Consider the following 21,238-nt stretch of genomic DNA (forward strand, 5'->3'; position numbering starts at 1 on the left):
TGTTAAAGTTTTGGAAGGTACATGGTATGACCTGTACAAATGTTCACACTGTGAACAAATGTTGACACTGACCAACCTCCTAGGCCGCCCCCCCCCCCCATTTTATTCACCTAAGCCCGCTCATTCCCTTGGTGGAGCCACTCTCTGCCCGTTGTCTTGGCTCTTGATTGGATAGGTTGATTGACAGCAGCGGGAGCCAATGGCTGCGATGCTCTCAAATCCAATGATGTGGTGGATGGGGCTGAGTCCTGCATTCTGTGTGAATGTACACAGATGCAGGACACGGGAGCGTGCCCGCAAGGTTGTCAGCCCTAGGAGAGTTTTCTCCAACATGGACACTCGATGCAGGGAGGAGCTACCAGCACCGCTGGGGGACCCCAGAAGTCGAGGATCGTGGCCACTCTGTGCAAAATTAATTGCACAGTGGAGGTAAGTATGACATGTTTGTTATTAAAAAGAGGGTTTATAACCCCTTTAACACTGATCCACGAAGCCCAAGTTTTTTTTTGGAAATTCTTGTGTATCTAGGAGAATGCTAGTGAGCTTTTCATTGATAAACAATTTGTCTATGAGACAATGAAGTTCTAAGCTTTCGCAATCCTAGTAGAACCTATGTGGCCAATTTAAATTTGGAATCTTATGAGGTCTGGAGGTTTCAAATGCAAAAGAACACACCACAGGTCTGTGGGAAAGGGGCAGGTTAACAACGTTTGCAACAATTTTAGGACCTTCACCCAAAATCTAGAAAGCATAGAGCGTGACCACCATGTGTGAAGTATGTCCCCGGGGAGGGAGCACTCCTCCTGCTCTGTGAAGTGGTTTTGCAGAGCAGCCCAGATCCTTATCCTCTTCTCGGGTCCCGCTGGAGCTCTTGGCCATGTCCTCCTGCTGAGTGCCCCCACAGCAAGCAGCTTGCTATGGGGGCTGCCAAGCTCCAGATCCGTGTCCATTCAGACACGGAGCCGCAGTTCAGCCCTGTCCCCTCTCTCTCATTGGCTAAGTGATTGACGGCAGCAGGAGCCAATGGCGCCACTGCTGTGTTTCAGCCAACCAGAAGGGAGAGTCCCGGACAGCTGGGGCACTGGTGGACATTAGGGGGGCTGCTACAAACAGAAGATTGTTGATCTTAATGCATTAAGGTAAAAACCTTCTGCCTTTACAACCACTTTTATGGTCATGTTCACACTTACAGACATAGGCGTGACCTCCAGGGTTTTTGAGATCATTCAGCTTCGAGTAAAGTACTGAGATAAGTTTGGGACAAAGATGTGTGCGGTGACGAATGTGTTTAGAGAGTTGGGTTGACAGGTCTTTGTTCATAATTATGGTAGTCAACCAGTGTTTAATTTGTAGTGGGTGGGAATTGGAATGTTTATTTTATTTCTGTTCAGGTGTATGCAGTGCGAACAGTGCTTAAAGCGGGAGTCCGCCGGGAGTTCCGCCGTTTTTTTTTTTTTTTTTTTTTTTTTTTTAAAGCCAGCAGCTACAAATACAGCAGCTGCTGACTTTTAAAATAAGGACACTTACCCGCCCAGCGCGCCCGCGATGTCGGCACCCGAAACCGATCTCTCGATCGTCTCTCGGGTGCTGCCGCCGCCATCTTGGGTATGGGAATCAGGAAGTGGAGCCTTTCGGCTTCATTTCCCGGTTCCCTACTGCGCATGTGCGAGTCTCGCTGCACAATAAGGATGGACCCGCTGCCTCTGGGATCTGTGTGTTTCCCAGCAGGCAGCGGGGGACTTTCGGAAAGGGGCGTAGATCTACGCCACTTTCCGCAGAGAGCTATCCCGGAAGTGGGTGCAGATACCTGTACTGTACATTCCAATGAGCGGAAGGTCCACTTTAGGGTGGACCTCCGCTTTAAAAAAGATTAAATAAAAGGTGTGGGAAATACACCAGTGAAATGCGGTAGACTATAAGCTTTGGGGGGAAATATTGGGTTGCCTAGAAGAGACGTTCACTTTTTCATATTTTCTTATATTCTTTTCATTCAAGTGTTCAAACCCCAGAAAGTTGGAAAATGGTGATGTTATCTGTATATCTGTTCTGACTTGAATCATTGGGATAAGAGGGACAGCAGGAGAGCCAAGCAATAAGTATGTTAGGAGGGAAGTTGGAATAGAAAACTGCACAATTTTAGCTTTCAACGTTCCTGCTGCCTCCTAAAGGGAGTAAACTCCCATGCATGACTTTTACCCATTGGTAAGCCTATAGTTAGACTTACCTAATAGGTATACTAAATATCTGCTAAACATTCGCAATTTAAGAAATCTTTACTTTTGGTGCAACCGATGGCGTCACCAGCACATGCACTCTGAAGGAACTCCATAATGTGCTGTTTCTTCAGAGTCCTGTGCCGTGGCGCGGGAGTGACATCATCAGGGCTCCGGCCACTTCTACAGCCAGAGTTCATAAACCAGGAAGGAAGACCGGGTGAAGAGGGAAGCACCTTCAGCGGTGACAGTGCACCACTGGAGGGTTTTGTTCTAAGGCAAGTTTCACATAATGTGCTAGTAGGTGATGCATACTAGCACATTGGGGCTTTACCTTGCAGGATTAAAAAATAAAACAGTGGTTTACTACTGCTTGAAATACTGTTCTATAAGAGTCCTGGAACTGCTTACCATCTGCTAGTGAGAACCATGAGACATTTAGTGCCAAGCAATTTGTAATAGCTGTTAATTCAAGGATGTGCTATGAGATCACTGTACTGTTGGTTCTAAGCTCTTCTGGCTAGTTTTATAGAACTACTCTTGGTAGTAATGAGTTGATTTTAGACTCTGCTGGCTAGTAATGTGTTGGTTCTAAATGTTGCAAGCTAGTAAAGTGTTGGTGCTAAGCTCCTCTGGCTTATAATGTGTAGGTTCTAAGCTATCTAGGCTGTGTTGGTTCTAAGCTATGTTGGCTAAAAAATGTGTGGATTCTAAGCTATGTTGGTTAATATTGTGTTTGGTTCTAAGCCCTTCTGGTTAATAATGTGTTTGGTTCTAAGCCCTTCTGGCTAATAATGTGTTTGGTTCTAAGCCCTTCTGGCTAATAATGTGTTTGGTTCTAAGCCCTTCTGGCTAATAATGTGTGGGTTCCAAGCCCTTCTGGCTAATAATGTGTTGGCTATAATCTCATCTAGTGGTATTATAATAGCACACTGTGTGGAGCCTGCTGCTGCCACCTAGGTGCTTCTCAACTCATAGTTGTTTAAGGACCATAGGTCTATGAGCTTCAGTAGTCAGAGGTTTAAAGGGCCTGGCAGTAATGGACTTGTGTTTGAATTTCTAGTATAAGCAGCACCCTGATGGATGTGGACAGCACAATCTCCAGTGGACGCTCCACCCCATCAATGAACGGTCTAGGATTATCCACCTCGTCAAGCAAAAGCATTTCCTACAACTGCTGCTGGGACCAGTGCCAGACCTGCTTCTCCTCCAGCCCTGACCTCGCCGAGCACATCCGTTCTATTCACGTTGATGGCCAGCGTGGAGGGGTAATCTTCTTTATTGATCAATCTAGCATTGATAGGGGGTATTTTGCCGTCAACTGATGCTAGTACTTGATAGAGCTGCAGAATTGAAGCACAACTTCAGCCAAATCCTTTTTTATTTTGTTTTTGATTAGTGCGGGGAAGGGTTCAGAGGCCTGCATTTTAATCTTCTCCACTGCATCCAAAACTAAATACTGTTTCTAGTTGAAATTGGGCTTTAAATCACCATCTAGCAACACATGAACTTTTTCTGCCCTAACTGCATGTAAAACGTTGTATAAAACAGGCAGGGGTCCATAAAGAAAACTCTAACATTCAATGAAGTGTTAATGTATTTCACCTTGTTTCCTTAGTTCTGTCATTTCTTCCTATTTGTAAAACTGACTGCAGTGTTATCTGAGCTGTGAGACCCCATCCATGCCCGGGGCTGATACTGTCCCTAGTATACTATGAGCAGTAGAGGTGCTCTGAAATGAGAATTCCTGTCCCGAAACTGAAAAGTCAGGATGCACATGACCAAAACCGAAATTGACAGTTTTTTCAAAAATGTTATATATATTATATATTATTATTATTTTTTTTTTAATAAATGTATTATATTAGACTTTTTAAGTATCATTCATTTAAATATGAATTTGTCGGCCATTATCAGCACTTTTTTGAAGCAATGTTAAAGATCCTGCTTGCTGCATATTTGGTCCGTTAAAAAAAAAAAAAAAAAAAATGCACCTCCAAACTGAAATGCGTTGAAAATGCAGCAAGAACACGTGTTGTGTTTTTGATGCATTTTTTTCACATAACCTATGAAAAAACACCATAAACACGTAAAATCAAATCGCATCAAAATCGCTTTTCAGCAGCCATTATCAGCACATTACCATCTACTGCCAAATAATTGTACTTTTACTACTGAGATTTTACTAGTGATCAAAGGGTCAAAGAGCATTTTCTGTTGCCGGTCAATGCAAAGCTGTAGACTTCCTTCAGTAGAACAGTCCAGGTGTCTTTTAGTTAAAATAGATGAGGGCCTTGCCAAAGGTTTTAAGGGCCCCCTATTGAACACCTAATTACTAGGTTCCCATGCCTGCATTAGATGAGCCCTTTTGCTCCAATATGGCATTTCTATAACATTTAACTTCATTATAAGGCCCCTTCCACATGGGACAGACTCCGCCAGCTAAGTGGTGAATCTGTCCACTGATCTCTAGAAGTCTACTGGGCAGATCAACAGGTATTTTTCTTTTCCTCTTCAGTTGCGTTAAAGGGAAAAAATATGAAATGTGCCTTGACGTACACTTTAATTTTGAATTGTCTGAATAATATTTTGTTTTATAATATTTTGTTTTGTGATCTCTTTCCTCTGCATGTGTTGCAGGTGTTCGTCTGCTTTTGGAAGGGGTGTAAGGTGTACAACACACCCTCCACTAGTCAAAGCTGGCTGCAGCGACACATGTTAACACACAGTGGAGACAAACCCTTCAAGGTAGGATAGTGCTGGAGGCTTCTCATGCACTGAACATTATGGGAAATAATGCTGTTATCCTTCCTTCCTTCCTTTTTTTTAATTTTTTTTTATGAATCGTAGAAAGGGGAGACCAGTGCTTTTCTTTATTGTGCTGGTAGTTTATCCGTCTGACGTTTTTCTTGACATGTCTTTGCAGTGCGTTGTTGGAGGATGTAATGCCAGCTTTGCCTCACAAGGAGGTCTTGCCCGCCACGTGCCCACTCACTTCAGTCAGCAGAACTCTTCGAAAATGTCCAGCCACAAGTCCAAAGAAGATTCGCCCTCCAAAGCTGGATTGAATAAGCGAAGGAAACTGAAGAATAGACGGAAACGCACACTACGTAAGTAGATGGTGCAGCTTGTACATAGGTGATAGAGCCAGTGTCTGCTGTAGAGGGAGGAGGTGTAGTAGCCTGGCCACTGTTGGGGGAGGCTACAGATCCTCCCTAGTCCTTCTGGTCTCCTATAGGGAGCAGAGTAGGTGCAGCAGCATGACCAGTGTCGGAGGCTTAAGGACCTCACTGGTCCTCCTGGTCGCCTCTGTAGAGCAGAGGAGGGTGTAGTGGCCTGATTACTGTTAGAAGCTATATTCTACCTCTGGCCCTTGTGGTCTTCACTTAAGAGCAGCGGAAGAACAGTATTGTGATCGTTGTTAGAAGCTATAGATCTTCTCTAGTCCTGGTTTTCGCTATAGAGCAGTGGAGGCAAGATATTCTGACCACTGTTAAGTTACAAGATCCTTCTAGTCTCCTCTGTAGAGCAGAGAAGTAGTATTGTAGCCAGTGATGGAAGCTTCAGATCTTCCATAGTCCTTCTGGTCTACACTTTAGAGCAGACAAGGGTGTAGTGGCCCAACCACTGGTGGAGGCTATAGATCCTCTCTAACCTCTTTTGGTCACCACTATTGAGCAGAGAGGGAGCAGCATTGCTCTGGTTTGCTATACAGCAGAGGAGGGAGAACTGTTGAGCTACAGATCATTTCTTGTCTTTCTGATCTCCTCTCTAGAACAAAGGAGCAGCAATATTATGACCACTGTTGGCTACAGATTTTCTCTTGGAGCAGAGGAGGAGCAGTATTGTGACCACAGCTAAAGGTTACAGATCCTCTCTGGTCATTCTGTTCTCCGCTATAAATCAGAGCAGGCGCAGTATTGTGGCCATGGTTAATGACTACAGAACCTCTCTGGTCATTTTGGACTCCACTATAATCTAGTGGAGATGAAGTGACCTGACCACTGTTAGATGCTACAGGTCCTCCTCAAGTTTTTCTGGTCTCGGCCTAGAGCAGAGGAGGAGCAGTGTTGTGACTACTGTTGGCGACAGATGCTTTCTGGTCCTTCAGGTCTACCCTATAGAGCAAATGAGAAGCAGTATTGTGGCCACTGTTGGCAGCTGCAGATTTTCTCTGGTCCGTCATGGGTAGTCCTGGAATCTCTCATTCTGCAGCTTTAGGACAGATGAAGGGTAGGTCACACTGTTTTCCCCATTGCTGAACCAGATCCCCTTCTGAACTCTTCGAAAATGTCCAGCCACAAGTCCAAAGAAGATTCGCCCTCCAAAGCTGGATTGAATAAGCGAAGGAAACAGTAGTTGCGTGTCAAGCTGACCACCATGTGGTATATGGGGTTCAGCTCATAATTGTTATAGGGTGATGTTAATAATATGTGAAGTGGTCAATATTATTGCACTACTCATACTAGACTGAGATTCGCTTTGGGAAAGTTGGATATCATATTTTGGGGTTTAGTGACTCTTCACACACCGCTGTTCCTTAATGATCCTGTGTGTAAAAGTCCAGGTTCTGTATTGGGGGGAGCAGTTGAAGTAATTTATCTGTTTTGGTACATTGATACCCAGAAATGAGTGTTTTAAGTAATGGAAATATATTCTGTTTGTCCTGTTATTATCATGCCTTGCATATAAAGATACCAGAGTGCAGTCACGCTTATTCCACTCGTACTGGGGATAATTATTGCAGGAGTTCATGATATGTACATCATTACTTTATGACAAGGGAAGAACTTAACTCACAAGGTTATATAGTCTGTTTTGCTAAAAACCTTTCTTTTTCCTTTATAACGTTGGGATGATTATATGACATGCAATTGTAAATATAAAAAAAATGTTATTTTATTCCCTTAGATGATTTCTACATATTGAAGAAATCAACATTTGTTTCTCAGTTCTATCTCAAAAATCCTACAAATGTCTTTTCTAAAACACTGTAGCTTCACCCTTTTCTGGGTGTTGGGGTTAAAGGTCAAATGTTTTACATCTAAAAAAACAATCACCTGCGCTACCACAAAAAAAAGTTTTTTTTTTTTTTTTTAAATATTAAAATATCTGTGTTATTAATTTCCACAATGGTTGCAGCAGCTGTTGTCGTGTGTTTCCACACCAAATCACATGAAAATAAACTCTCCGCAACCAAAATTAAAAGTGCATCAAATAAGGCATATATAAATTCATATATAAACGCCACATGTATAAAACATGTGAAAAAATATATTCTACATTACTCCAATGTTCAATGAAACTGTTCAAAAAATATATATATTTTTTAAATGAATATCGGTAATATAAACTTGGGCATACTGTCATCCCGCTATATAAATCTATAATAAACTGCACAGCCTATAATTAAAGGGCTTGTAAAACTTTCTTTAAAAAAAAAAAAAATAACATGTCTATACTTGCCTGCTCTGTGCAATGATTTTGCACAGAGCAGCACTGATCCTCTTCTGGGGTCCCCTGCCAGCACCCCAGGCCCCTCTTCATCGGATGCCCCCACAGAAGGCTGCTTTCCCTGGGGGCCCCCCAATATGGACTTGTTCCCGATTCCTGTTGTTCATTGACACAGTGGGACTCGTCCCTGCTCCCGTGTCACAGGATTTGATTGACAGCAGTGGGAGCCAATGGCTCCTGCTACTATCAGTCTGTCTAATGAGAAGAGTGCGCCTGGATGGAGCCGCAGTGCTCAGGCACATCGCGCATCCCAATAAGCATATATTTATTGGTTTACGCAAATGTTATAGTGTCTACAAATTATGATATATATTTATGGATTTTTTTATTTTTTTTAATACTAGTAATGGCGACGATCAGCGAGATTATGATATTGCATCGGACACGAATTGACACTTTGCGGGAACCAGTGACACCAATACAGTAATCCGTGCTAAAATGATGCACTGTTACTGCACTAATGACACTGGCTAGGAAGGGGTTGAATATCTAGGGCGATCAAAAGGTCAACTGTGTGCCTAGCCAGTGTTTTAGTGTACTATGTGCTACTTTTACTAGGGGAAGAGATGGATTTTAGTCCCTGCTTTGCAGTAACACAAAATCCATTCCTTACCCCCTATTAGCACAAAAAACTCTGCCTTGTTTACAAAGACAGAGCTCTCTTCTGAGTCTCTGTCCTGACGATTGGCAGGTGCTGCCAGACATCGAGTGCCTGACACCCGCAGATCGGCTTCTACTGTGAATAATCACAGCAGAAGTGCGCTTCCTGCAGAAGGGAGTGCAGGATCACTTACCGTATATACTCGAGTATAAGCCGAGATTTTCAGCCTCTTTTTTGAGGCTGAAAGTGCCCCCCTCGGCTTATACTCGAGTCATCGCTGTCTGCCCGCTCGATCAGCGTGTCGAGCAGACAGACAGCGGCCATTCTATGATTCAAAAGCCGCGCCTCCGGCTCCGCCTTCGCCTGTGATAGGCGGAACACTGAATTTCCCAGCAGCCTGTGTTCCGCCTATCACGGGCTTCGTCTCATCCTCGTACTACGGACGAGGATGATACGACGTCCGTGATAGGCGGAACACAGGCTGCTGGGAAATTCAGTGTTCCGCCTATCACAGGCGAAGGAGGAGGCGCGGCTTTTGAATTTTACAATGGCCGCCGACGAAGAGGGCACGGGACGGAGGCAAGGCAAGGCACGGGACGGGACGGGACGAGACGGGACGAGACGGGACGAAGGCAAGGCACGACACGGGACGGAGGCTCGGGACAAAGGCTCGGGACACAGGTAGGCTGGACACACACACACACACACACACACACACACACACACACACACACACACACACACACACAGGATGGAGACACACACACACGGATGGATGGATGGATGGAGACACACACACACACAGGGATGGATGGATACACACACACACAGGGATGGATGGATGGATGGAGACACACACACACAGGGATGGATGGATGGATGGATGGAGACACACACACACAGGGATGGATGGATGGATGGATGGAGACACACACACACAGGGATGGATGGATGGATGGACACACACACACACAGGGATGGATGGACGGACACACAGGGATGGACGGACACACAGGGATGGACGGACACACAGGGATGGACGGACACACACACAGGGATGGACAGGCATGTCTCACCCTCGGCTTATACACGAGTCAATAAGTTTGCCAGTTTTTTTGGGGGTAAATTGGGGGCCTCGGCTTATATTCGGGTCGGCCTATACTCGAGTATATACGGTATGTATACGTGATCCAGCGCAGAGCTTCCACCCAGTAGCAGTAAAACCGCCAAAGGGCAAGGTCAGCAAGTGGTTAAAAATGACACTCAAAAAAAGTGCACTTCGCCTAGTGCACATAGTAACAGTTGCTGCTTTAACCACTGTCAGACCAGACCATTTTGCTGGCCAAAGACCAGACTCGGTTTAGGCCGATATGTATTCTTCTACATATTTTTGGTAAAAAAAAAAATCGCAATAACCGATTGCTTGGCTTGCGCAAAAGTTATAGCGTTTACAAAATAGGGGATAGTTTTATGGCATTTTTATTAATTATTATTTTTTTTTACTAGTAATGATGGCGATCAGCGATTTTTGTTTGTGTTTTTTTTTTTTTTTTTTTTTTTTTTTTTGTGACTGCGACATGGTGGACACATCTGAAGTTTTTGACACATTTTTTGGGACCATTGTCATTTATACAGCAATCAGTGCTATACAAATGCACTGATTCCTGTGTAAATTACATTGACAGTGAGGAGGTTAACAACTACCACTAGGTGGCAGTGTAGGGGTTAAGTGTGTCCTAGGGGTGTGTTGCTAACTGTGGGGGGTGTGGCTGTATTTTACACGTCACTGTTCTCTGCTCCAATCGCAGGAAGCAGAGATCAGTGACACTCTTGCTAGGCAGAACGGGGAGATGCTTGTTTACCTTAGCATCTCCCCCGTTCTTCCTCCCCATGAGATGATCGCGGGTATCCCCACGGCGATCGAGTCCGCGGGACCCGCGATCGGACTTGCGGAGGTTCCGACCGACACGTGCGCGCCGCCGGTGGGAAATTTAGCCTGTATTCCCATTTGCCTGTCCATGGCATTCTGCCGACATACATCGGCGTGCACCGGTCAGGAAGTGGTTAAAACAATTGTTTCCCCCTTAAGAGTGAACTTTGGCTTCGGATACCTAACCAAGATGGCTGACTTCCAGTTCCGCCTAGTGTGCTTATGTCATCTGGCCACACTCTGGCGAATTTTGTCATCTGACCTTTTCATGATGGTCCTGATTGGATGATGAAACTAGGCCAAGTGCACTTTTTTGTGAGTGTTTTTTGATCATGCTGCTTAATAAATCTGTATGGCAAGTTGACATATTGCACAATGCGGTTTCTTCTACTATTCCCTATAGACTGCACTTTACAATTCTAGTGAAGGACAGTACGGCAATATTTATATTACTGATGGTCACTGAAAAAAAAATTTGGACTGGTTTTATTGAATGTAGGAGTAATATATATTTTTTCACATAGGTTTTATAGATGTGGTGTGTGTTTATGTATGATTTTTTTTTTATTTTTTTTTTTATTTTTTTATTTTTTTTTATATATGCTTAATTTGATGCACTTTTGAGTTGGTTGTGCAGAGTTTTTATATTGAAATGTTTATATCTGATTTTTATTTGCAGCTGATTCTGACAAAATCTATAACATGTCAGCTTTATCTACAGCATGGTCAGGGTTGTGTACAGAATATTTTGGCAGGTCACTACATGTTTTTTGGTGGGAAGGAAGCGAGGAGGTAATTGTCAGGGTGGCCCCTGCATTCTCCCTATCGGTCGGGGTTGGGTTTCCTCCATGCTGGCTGACAGTTACCGCCTCCATAGGCACCTTCGTCTTTGCCCAAGCTGGTCCATAGTACTGTATATTATATCCAGTACAAATTGTGGATCTAGGAGTCAACTCCATTGGGTTCTGGTTGGTAATAAAACACAGATTTTGCAGTCTCAGTGTAGTTGATCAATCAGTTAGTCCTAATCTTTCCAATCGATGAGTATGCTGAAATCTCCTGGACAGATGGGACGAGATAACATCTCTACAAACTGTGAGTTCCCTTTATAACCTACCCCTTAAAGGGACCGTCATATCCCGTTACTGTGTATTTTCTTCCATCTTGCTGGTTTATATCAGACTAAGCCACAGTGGACTCTTTGTGCAGCAGGAATCAATGTTGGTTATACACAATATATACAAAGTGATCGTTGCAGGTGGTCCATTTTTTTAGGTACATAAAGTGATAATATCCAGCATTTAATAGCAGCCTGCCAAAGCCCAACTTTCTAAATACACTTTACTGCTTAAAACAGAACTTTATTCATAACTTCATAACAATGTTCTTTAGCAAGGAACATATTATACATAATATATTAATAATTATGCCAGCAAAATTAGGGTGTGCTGTAAGTTTCCTCTAGCATTGCTTCTGTTACTTTTTTTCCCAGAGGCTGCCATTTTGCTGGAGCCCACAGCAGTCACTTTTTTGAATCTCTTTCCTTTCCTTTGTCTCAAAAATATTACACATTCTGCAATATATAGTTCCAGCCTCGACTGCATGTCTTAGTTCAGCAAAAGGGGGAAAGGCAGGAGCTGCAGAGCATTCGGATTCACAGTGCTGCCAAGGGAGAGCAAAATCATGAAGATGATAGACACTCTCCCCAGCAGCAGCAGCAGTCTGTTCTGTCACCTCTCCTGCTTTTCTCTCTCCCTAATCTATCCTCCAGCACAGGCTCTGTTTCCTGTGGTTTCTTCCAATCCCCCAACAGCAGCATGTGTTATGCTGTCAGCAGATCGCCCTCTAGTGACTGCTTCAGTGCTCTGATTCTCGGCAAAGTGCCAAGAATAGAGGACAATTGAGGTTAAGCAGAAAAGGATGAGCGAGTAAACTACTGGGTTTCAAACAGTGTGGGTACTTAAGCAATGTGTCAATACTTACATTTCTGATGAAAGTTCCACTTTAAAGCAGATTTCCAAATTGTGTTTAAACTTCAACTAAACTTTGTTGGATCTTGTTTTACGTAAAAATGCAGCATGTTTAAATGACCTGAATGCTTTTAGATCCTGTCGAGGATATGAGATTGCATACTTTCTCAATTTGTGCATGGGGGGGGGGGGGAATGCCTACAAAGGTGAACTGTTATCAAGCACCATTTAGACAAATCTCCTTCACAATTGGCCGTAAAGCTGAGATGTTGCAGTTTGTTTTGAGGTCTTGTAGGTTATGATGTAAAGATCTTTTCAGGGGAGGTGACGACTGAATGCTTTGTGCTGTTTTTCAATACATAGAGTACCAAATAAACTCAGAATCTCAGCTGTAGATTGTAGATTTCTAGAAAATCAATCAAGTGTGCAATATTTATCTTTAAATACAATCCTTCATAGGAAGAGCTGACTCCTGCCGGAGATCGCAGCCATCTTCTAGAGAAAGAGGTATTAATAGCCACATTCATTTATCATCATCCTGCAGTGCCCTGTCCACTGTCCTGCTTCTATTAGCAGAACCTGACTTGTTTTTTACTTTGCAGCCAGACCACATGACTTCTTCGATGCTCAGACACTAGACGCCATTCGCCATCGTGCCATTTGCTTCAACTTGTCAGCCCAGATCGAATCATTAGGGAAGGGGAACAGTGTGGTCTTTCACAGCATGGTGAGTGAGACAGGCAGTGCTGTTCTGCTTTGGTTCGTTTACAATAGGGCCACCACTCCCTGTTCAGCTTGTATAGATGGAAGTGGTCGCCACATGATGCCGTTTGCATGTGAACATTGGACTCTCAAGCACAGCTTTTAAACAGAAAAAGACTGAGCTTTGCTGCATCTAGGACTGGCTAAATCAAAGAAGCACAAATCAGGTCAAATGCAGCCTCAGAACTGTCATCTACATTGATAAAAAATTAGAATTTGCTGACCCATTTTTGGTATGCACTTCAAGCAGAAGGATGCCTTTCTACAATATCCCTTATACAGAGGCAACATCCAAAAACTAGTGGAAGATTGTTAAAGCACGGTTGTAATCCCAATAAAAAGGGGAAAACAACAAGTTTGTAGTATTTGTAACTTTTCCTTTTTTTTATTTATTTTTCCCCATACGTTTTGTTTTTGTGAAAATATCTGTTGAACCTGCCTGTGACTTCCTCTTGCTTAATGGTGGTGACGACAATCTGTTGGCTTATCTGCTCTCTGCAGCATTGCCACTGCTTGGTGCATATGCTCCAAATGATTTAAAAAAAAAAAAAAGTCATGTCTACAGTTTTTCTGCTTTCTGTTCCAAATGTCGTCCTGAGTGGTGGTGGGAGGGACCAGTCTTCCCTACCATGAATTGCAATGACAAGAGGAGCTACTGTAAGTAATACACTCACACCCACCCCAGGGCATCAGGTCATGCTGCTGGTGTCATAAGCAGCTGGGCGCTTGATGGGGTGGCTAGGAGTGTCTGACAGCAGCTCTTCCTGTCATCACCATTCACTGCAGTGCAAAGTGCACTCGGCACCCAAGTTGTTCAGAAGCAGAGAGCGATGCAGTCTTGTGACCTGAGACAAAAACACAGAATAAAGGTTTTTTAGTAGTATTTTTGTGTTGTACTGCCTTCTAATTTAATTTAGAATGAAATTCCAAACCTACATTTATGAAAACAGATTTTCAGTTTTACAACAAATTTAATTACCACAAACCAAATTATAAGAATTGCTGTACATCTGTATGTTTTCTGTAGGCAGCGATGTTTAAATAATGACGACTCCTCACAAAGGCCTGAAACCATTTTTTCTGTGTGTTCCATATCTTGGAATGAATGCCTCAGTGACAATACAAAGGCAGATGGCACTAGCAGATCTGCTCCCTCTCTGCTCAAAAATATGATCTTTTTCTTACCTCTGGAGATGTGTGGCTGTGATCACTGATCTAGAATGTTGGAAAGTCTCTGACATACTGCTGATAGTCTCAATAGAAATGTGCTAACTTTCGATGAAAATTTTGTGCAGTGCTTTGACATCAGGGGCAGCAGTTGAGGCCTATACATTTTTTAACTTGCCAGACACTGCCTTTTTATATTGTCCGATTATTATTGTTTTTGGTTTTAGTTATTGGGCCATGTATGGCTTCTGCAAGTACAGCATAAAAACCAAATCCACACTTTTTCTGGACTCTAGTGATGTAGCAGTAATATGTTCCACTTCTAAGAGCTGCAACTTTGACTTTAAAGAGGAAGTAAAGGCTAAAAAAACCCCCCAAAAAACACACCCTGTAAGGCAAAGGCATAATGAGCTAGTATGCATAGCATAGTAGCTCATTATGAATAACTTGTCTGAGAACGAAGCCCCCGAAGCGGTCCTCCGTCTTCATGTCCGCCGCTGACATGGATCCCGGAGTGACTTCCGGGTTTCGCTGCTCCGGTGCTGTGATTCGCAGGAGCAGCGATGTCGTCACTCATGCGCATGGGGGCCTACCCAGTGCTGTCTTCAGGTAAATATCTCCTAAACGTGTAGGTTTAGGAGATATTTCTTGGGACCTACAGGTAATCCTTAATCTAGGCTTATCTGTAGGTCAAAGTTGGTTGTAAGGGTTTACAACCACTTTAAGGCTTCATGTACACAGGACGTTTTAAAAACTCCTGAACGATGGAACTTTACAGCTATTAACCAATGTTTAAAAACGTCCGTTGTGCCATGTTTACATGCCACATTTGCGTTTTAGAAGCGTTTTTTACATCGTAAATGGTCATAAATGTATCTCCATTAAAAACGCCTGTAAACGAAACGTGGCTAAATGTGAGCTACAGTGTTTACAAGCTGTTACAGGTATTTGGCGTTTCAAATGCCTTTGAACATCCGTCTTGAATGCATTTTTTTTTCGCTTTCCAAAAATGCTTCTAAACTCAACTGCCTAAAAACGACCCTGTGTACATGTACTGATAAGATAACACAGAGGAGAGTTCAGGGGCATCTGGAAAAAAACGTTGGTTTACCAGCTGCTGTGTACATGAGGCCTTAAAGCAGTATTAAACCCTAAAACATTTATTATATTGCAGCTTAGCAATTGTTGGGTATGATGGCCTGTATTGGCTTCCTTTTTTTTTATTTTTTAGACTTTATACTATTTTTAAAACAGCCAACATGTTTCAGCCATCAGGGCTCAGTCAGCTATGACTAAGGCCTGACAGTCGAAACGTGTTGGCTGTTTTTACAGCTGTAACTCAGTAATTCAATGAAGGAAGATCATTTTATTTTATTTTTTATTTATCCCTGGTGCCGACTATTCCTCTTGTGGATTATGCATTGTAGAGGCATCGGAAGCCTCAATCTAAGCACTGGGTTGGAGCTGTGAATTAAAGGGTAACTCCTTTCATTTGGGGTTGGGGGGAATAGCAAATAAAAAAAAAAAATATAACGTACAATTGCGACTCGAGTCCTATTGTAGTTAAAAATTACTTTTTTTTTTTTTAAGCCTTCCTTGTGTTAAGTAAAAGCCTAAGTACTTGCCCTGAGCCCCACAGCCCACAACTTTCTGAAGCTCTGTAATTTTCGGTAAAATACAATATGGCTACCTGGAGGTGTTCTGTACACAGAATGTGTGCAGACCGCCCCCTGAAACATTTCCTGCTTGTATGATTGGCTCACAGATTTTCCCAGAAATCTGCAAGTCCGAAATCGGGCATCCTCTGCAACAAAAATTTTATTTTTTGTAAGATACTCCCAATAGGAAATAACATCTAAAGGGATGCATTTTCCTCATTAGAGCCCTGCAGGTGCAACAGCTGACTGATAATTTGGTAACCACTCCCCTTAGATTCACTTACCACATGGACACAGGTAGGAATCTGCAACAATGTTTGTTAAAATGTACATAGATCACCCAGAGGGAAATTTTCCTAAACAAAAGTTGAGTTAGTCTTTAAGAGGGTATTAACACTGTTTTATCTGTTTCCTAGCTTAAGTTGGCAATCATTACACAATTTTCTTATTTGATTTTACCCTCAACTACGTAGTGCAAGGGCCTGCCTGATTACATATACATTGAAAGTGTTTAGGTATGACCTCGTATTATATGGTTTTGGTAAATCGAAAGGAAAATGGTATAAGAAAATTGTATAATGTATGGCCAGCCTAAGGAAATGTTTTTGCTAGTATTGTAACACTCCCCTCCCCCCGGAGGGGAACAAAAAACCTAGTACAGTTACTAATCTAATGATTGGTATTTAGGTTTTGGGTTTAATACCACTTTAAGAGACCCTGTCATTCAGGGCAAAATGACAGTGTCTTTATAAACTGCCCCCTGATACTCCCCTTCAGTTACTTTATAAAGCTCTACATTGTTCTGAAATCTTCTAATGTTCTAAATATGACATTTTCTTCCAGGTGATTGCAAAAAGAAAAGAAGATTCTGGAAAAGTGAAGTTGTTGCTGCACTGGACCCCAGAAGACATGTGAGTCAGTGATGGTTATCTGCTTTCAGTGACTTTCCCCTTCTATCTTCTTTTGTCCCATGCTGAGCACATCTGGGACTGTCTCCTTTTGTCACTGTCCCGTGCTGAACACTTGTGGGCATCTAAGCTGCCAGTTGCAATATCTTAATTTCCCTTTCAGGGAATCCACGGTTTTCTGTGTATGGGGTTCCTTCTTTTTGCTGTCGGTCAGGTAGAAAATAAAGTGCCCCCACACTATTTTATGATAATTGGCGGTTAGTGTGTGTGCAGCTTCTGTGCCCCACTACTAACGCTAAATATCAGCTTTTATTTGCACTGGATTGTGCATCCTGCTGAGCATAGAATGCATTAAGGTGAAAAAACACAAAGGTTTACAACCTCTTTATGAGGTTATGGTACAGGGGGTACTTGTAGGTTGACATGACAGGAACTTGATCGCGATTGACTGGTAGCTGACCCCATGCTAGACTAAAATAGCTGTTTAGGTACCTATTTAGTGAAGGAAATCTGAGTTGCAGTAAAGCATTTCCACTGAGGCAGTGCCAAATTCACAACAGAGCCACCAGGGGGCGCTCCAGGAAAAAAGTTCACAAAAAATACGGATTTAAACTTTGGGGGGGGGGGGGGGGCCTGGTTTTCAAGTGGATAAAGGCTCTCTTTACTCTTGCAGGCCCAGCCCTGCAAACAGCTGTCACTGCATTTTCAGTATGTCAAACTGCTGCAAAATTACCCCCGCTCTGCTTTCATTGTGTGGATGCCCTAGAATGTGCTGACACATTTCCAAACTGGCCCTAATCTCCATTCACATGTGTAGAATTGTATTGCTTAAACAGCTGAAGCTGCCTGGAAAAAGCACTTTACATGTATTTTTTTTTTTTTCCAGACTTCTTTGACCAAATAATATCACAGGAGGGAAATTTTTTGTATTTTTCTTCTGCAGTGGAAGATTGCAACCCCTCTGCCTCAAAATACTTTACTCAGGCTTTAAATTAAAAATCTAGGTTCAACCCTTCCTTTTGGTACAAGGCAATCAAATCGTCCCCAAAGACCCCTTCCCAATGAATAGGCATCCTCACTCCTAAGAGTGTGAGAATATCTGTTTTTCTCTCTCTGGGTCACGAACTTCTAAGACCTGTGAATTCAGTGTGTGCTTTCAGAGGTGTTCTCTGCTCAGGGAGCTGTGAGAACCAAGCGATCGGCGTTGTTTGACTGCTTAGTTCTCGGCCTTAGAGCCTGTGGGGGACAGATGAAACACTGGGCCGATGCTGCATACACCTAGGTAAGTATTTTTCTAAAATAAAAGAAATCCCATGCTTCTCTTTTAAATAAAACAATTTTTGTTCACACACAAATGCGCACGTAAGGTCCCGCACACACATGTAAACAATGACCACTCGTGAGATATAGCTGCAAAAGTCAGAGTGAGAGCAATACGTCTATCACCAGAGCTCACGTTTAACTCTAAACTAGTTTTAAAGCCTCACCTATGGAGATTTTTAGGTACTGTAGTTTGCCACAATTTCACGGGTGAGCGAAATTTTAAATCTTGACATGTTTAGTATCTATTTACTTGGCGCAACATCTTTTATATTTTACCAAAAATTTGGTATTGTTTGGACGCACTAAAATGTGTTAAAGTGTGTTATTTTATTTTTTTCCTGAAAATTTTCATTTGACACATTTTTGTGCAAAGGCTTCTGCTTTCAGAAAATATATAATAGTTGGGGGGTCTCTATTTTGTACCAAAAATAAAAATGCTGAATTTAACATGTACCTTATGTGAGAAATGCCAAGATTGTCTGAGTGGCAAGTGGTTAATGGTTGAGAAAAAAAGATTTTTGTACTTACTGTTTTATTTTGGGTGGGGGGGGGGGGGAGAGAGTCCATTGAGGAACACAGATCCTACTCCCCTGTGTTTGTTGTGCTTGCTTTTAGTACTGCTTTCCCCCAAAGCTGGGGCCTGCTGCGTAGAGCATGAGTTATACAGGGACTGGCCTACTGACTTCGGTTTCTGTTTGCCAGTCACCCAACACCCTGTAGGCACCAGTATAACCATACACTCTCTGAATACCTGTGTCCCTCAAAAGATTCCAAGAAAGATTTTAGGGCAAGTACTAAAACTGTACCATTTCTTTCTTTGGGTGTCGGGAATGAGACCGCAAATTTGCTCGTTGACCAAAACAAACCATTTTATATTTTGACATTTTAATATAGTCTTTGTTGCCACGTACATACAGATTGTATCGGATCATGCTGTATGTTTTGACTTGTTCCTTGCTTGTAGCCTCCCGGATGTCTGGGTGAACGAAACAGAATGGCACCAGTTGAAGACAAAGGTTGTCCACCTATCCAAACTCCCGAGCGACACCGCCCTGCTCTTGGACCCCAACATATACAGGTCAGTCACTATGCACATTCCCTGCTCGCACTCTTCATGTCCAGTGTAAATGTTTGTCTTTAATCTACACAGTTATTGTTTGATGCTTTTTGTGCTTGATGTACAGAAATCCTAGTAAAAGGATGGCACTCAGTGGATCACTGAAAGATCACTGCTTTTAAGAACCCATCCTGGTTTGTATACATTTTTTTATTTTATTTTTTATTTTTTTTACTATAAATGTGTAATATTTCCATATTCCTTAGCTGGTAAACAAATATCAACTGTTTGTTCTTGATTTTCTTTGGTCATTACCTCCTTCTAGCGTAATGTGCCCTGTTATTTACCCAGATGGGGAGGGGGAGCATACACAGAGCAACTCCACCAGGAAAATTGAGGCTCACTCATATCTTCCCCTTTTGGTAAAACATGCAATGTCTGATCCCTGGCTTATCAGTCAAGTATCTGCTTTGTCCTTGCTATCTAGTTGGCTGGTAGATTGACAAATAACAAATTTAACAATAGTTTCTCAGTGGTTTAATTTTTCCATCTGCAATCTCTAGTGTATCTAAACTTGAGAAGAAAAATGTAATATTGGAGCTTGCCTGTCCTTATATGTGGTGGCTGTGTTGGAGTTTTCTTTTTTTTTTCCCCTGGTGATTTGGGTGACAACAATCGCTCACTGCACTGTCTATGCAGAAGCAGGATTGTCACTACAGATCACCTCACTACTTGTTGAGAATGGGGGAGGTGTTCTGAAGTCCACAGAGGAGACCTAGGCAGGACTGATAACGCTGAGAAAAGCAGAGATTTCTGGCAGGTTCAACAGTTTATTTGGTACTTTTTAACCAACTGCCTAACTGTAAATCTACATCATGTTTTTTACTTTAAATACTAGGGTTATGGCAGCAGCAAGTTTCCATAACCCCCGGTATCCTTTTTTTTTTTGTTTGTTAGCGGCCAGCTTTCAGATAAAAGTGATCCCAGCGGCAGGAGAGTTGTTGTTTTTTGGGGGGGGGGGGGGGGGGGTTTAGGTGACGGGTGTAGCAGGTTTGTTTCAAGTGGTTTCCGGGTTTACCAGACCTGACAGTAAACGCGGAAGCGATCCTGTTCGGCAGATGCCCTTGGAGGACCGGAGCGACCTCCAACATCCCTTTCAGTTCTTGGCCATTACATTTTTTGGCCAAGGACTTGTAATGCTTTTTTCTATTAGAAGGAATGTTCACAAAAGTAATTAAAGGGACAGTGTAAAAAGTAAAATAAAAAAATAAGTTTTTAAAGCACACCATCCCTCAATGCTCATGTGCAGAAGCGATCGCATGCTTAAGTCACGCCCGCATATGTAAACGGTGTTCAAACCACACGTGAGGTATGGCCGAGATCGTTCGAGCAAGAGCAATAATTCTGGCACAAGACCTCCCCTATAAACCTAAACGGGTAACCTGTAAAAAAAATGTAAGCAACACCTATGGAGATTAAGTACCGTAGTTTGTTGCCATTCCATGAGCATGCACAAATTTAAAGCAGGACATGTTGGGTATCTATTTGAAATAAAATCAATATAAGTTTCACACTCTGCCCTCCATCCAAAAATAACTGTGCTGTATATTTAAACAATAAAGATCAGCTCATATAATACATTTCAATGTAAAATAAAAATATAAAAAAATATATATATGTGTAAGAAATATTCCATGCAATAAATAAAAATACAATCAAGTGCAGTTCATATGTGTCTCTAAGAACGTGGGTTCATCAGCAAATCATATGCCATAAAAGGCTTCTTGATCTGGTTATCCATACAATAGTGCTCCAAAATCAAAATCCACTCTTGTGCGTCACTAGATATCGAGGTACATGTAGATGAAAACAATCTCCAATAGTGCTTATATAGTTAAAGCATATACTTTATTCTTAAAAACGGAGGTACTCACATATTCTTGGTGCTTCCAGCACACCAGGCTACATCAGTCAGTGTATAGTATCCCCAAAGAGCTGCACAATCACTTTCTGCCTGTGATTGTACGCCCCTCCCCTACGCGTGTCAACACGTCCACAGCGGTATTAAACCCAAGAACAAATATAATATATTGCAGCTCACCAATCCTTGGATGGGGTTTCTGCATTAGTTTTTC

General features: G+C 42.5%; 1 protein-coding gene across 5 annotated transcripts in view; it reads left to right on the forward strand.

Moving 5' to 3' along the window:
* Window positions 1-21,238, forward strand: part of AEBP2 (AE binding protein 2) — a 38,898-nt gene that overhangs the window by 15,351 nt on the left and 2,309 nt on the right. For 2 of the 5 annotated variants that reach the window (XM_077468658.1, XM_077468662.1), the window contains 8 exons: window positions 3,277-3,481; window positions 4,854-4,961; window positions 5,140-5,323; window positions 12,688-12,735; window positions 12,831-12,955; window positions 16,659-16,726; window positions 19,011-19,124; window positions 19,231-19,297. In XM_077468658.1, coding sequence (XP_077324784.1) covers window positions 3,277-3,481; window positions 4,854-4,961; window positions 5,140-5,323; window positions 12,688-12,735; window positions 12,831-12,955; window positions 16,659-16,726; window positions 19,011-19,124; window positions 19,231-19,285 — 907 coding nt within the window. In that variant the 3' untranslated portion in view covers window positions 19,286-19,297. The remainder of the gene's footprint in view (window positions 1-3,276; window positions 3,482-4,853; window positions 4,962-5,139; window positions 5,324-12,687; window positions 12,736-12,830; window positions 12,956-16,658; window positions 16,727-19,010; window positions 19,125-19,230; window positions 19,298-21,238) is intronic. The other 3 variants (XM_077468659.1, XM_077468660.1, XM_077468661.1) reach the window with 3 other exon arrangements.

This window comes from Lithobates pipiens, unplaced genomic scaffold (genome assembly GCF_037356315.1).
Source record: "Lithobates pipiens isolate NorthernLeopardFrog02 unplaced genomic scaffold, aLitPip1_a1.2 Scaffold_8, whole genome shotgun sequence".
NCBI classification, from domain to species: Eukaryota; Metazoa; Chordata; class Amphibia; order Anura; family Ranidae; genus Lithobates; species Lithobates pipiens.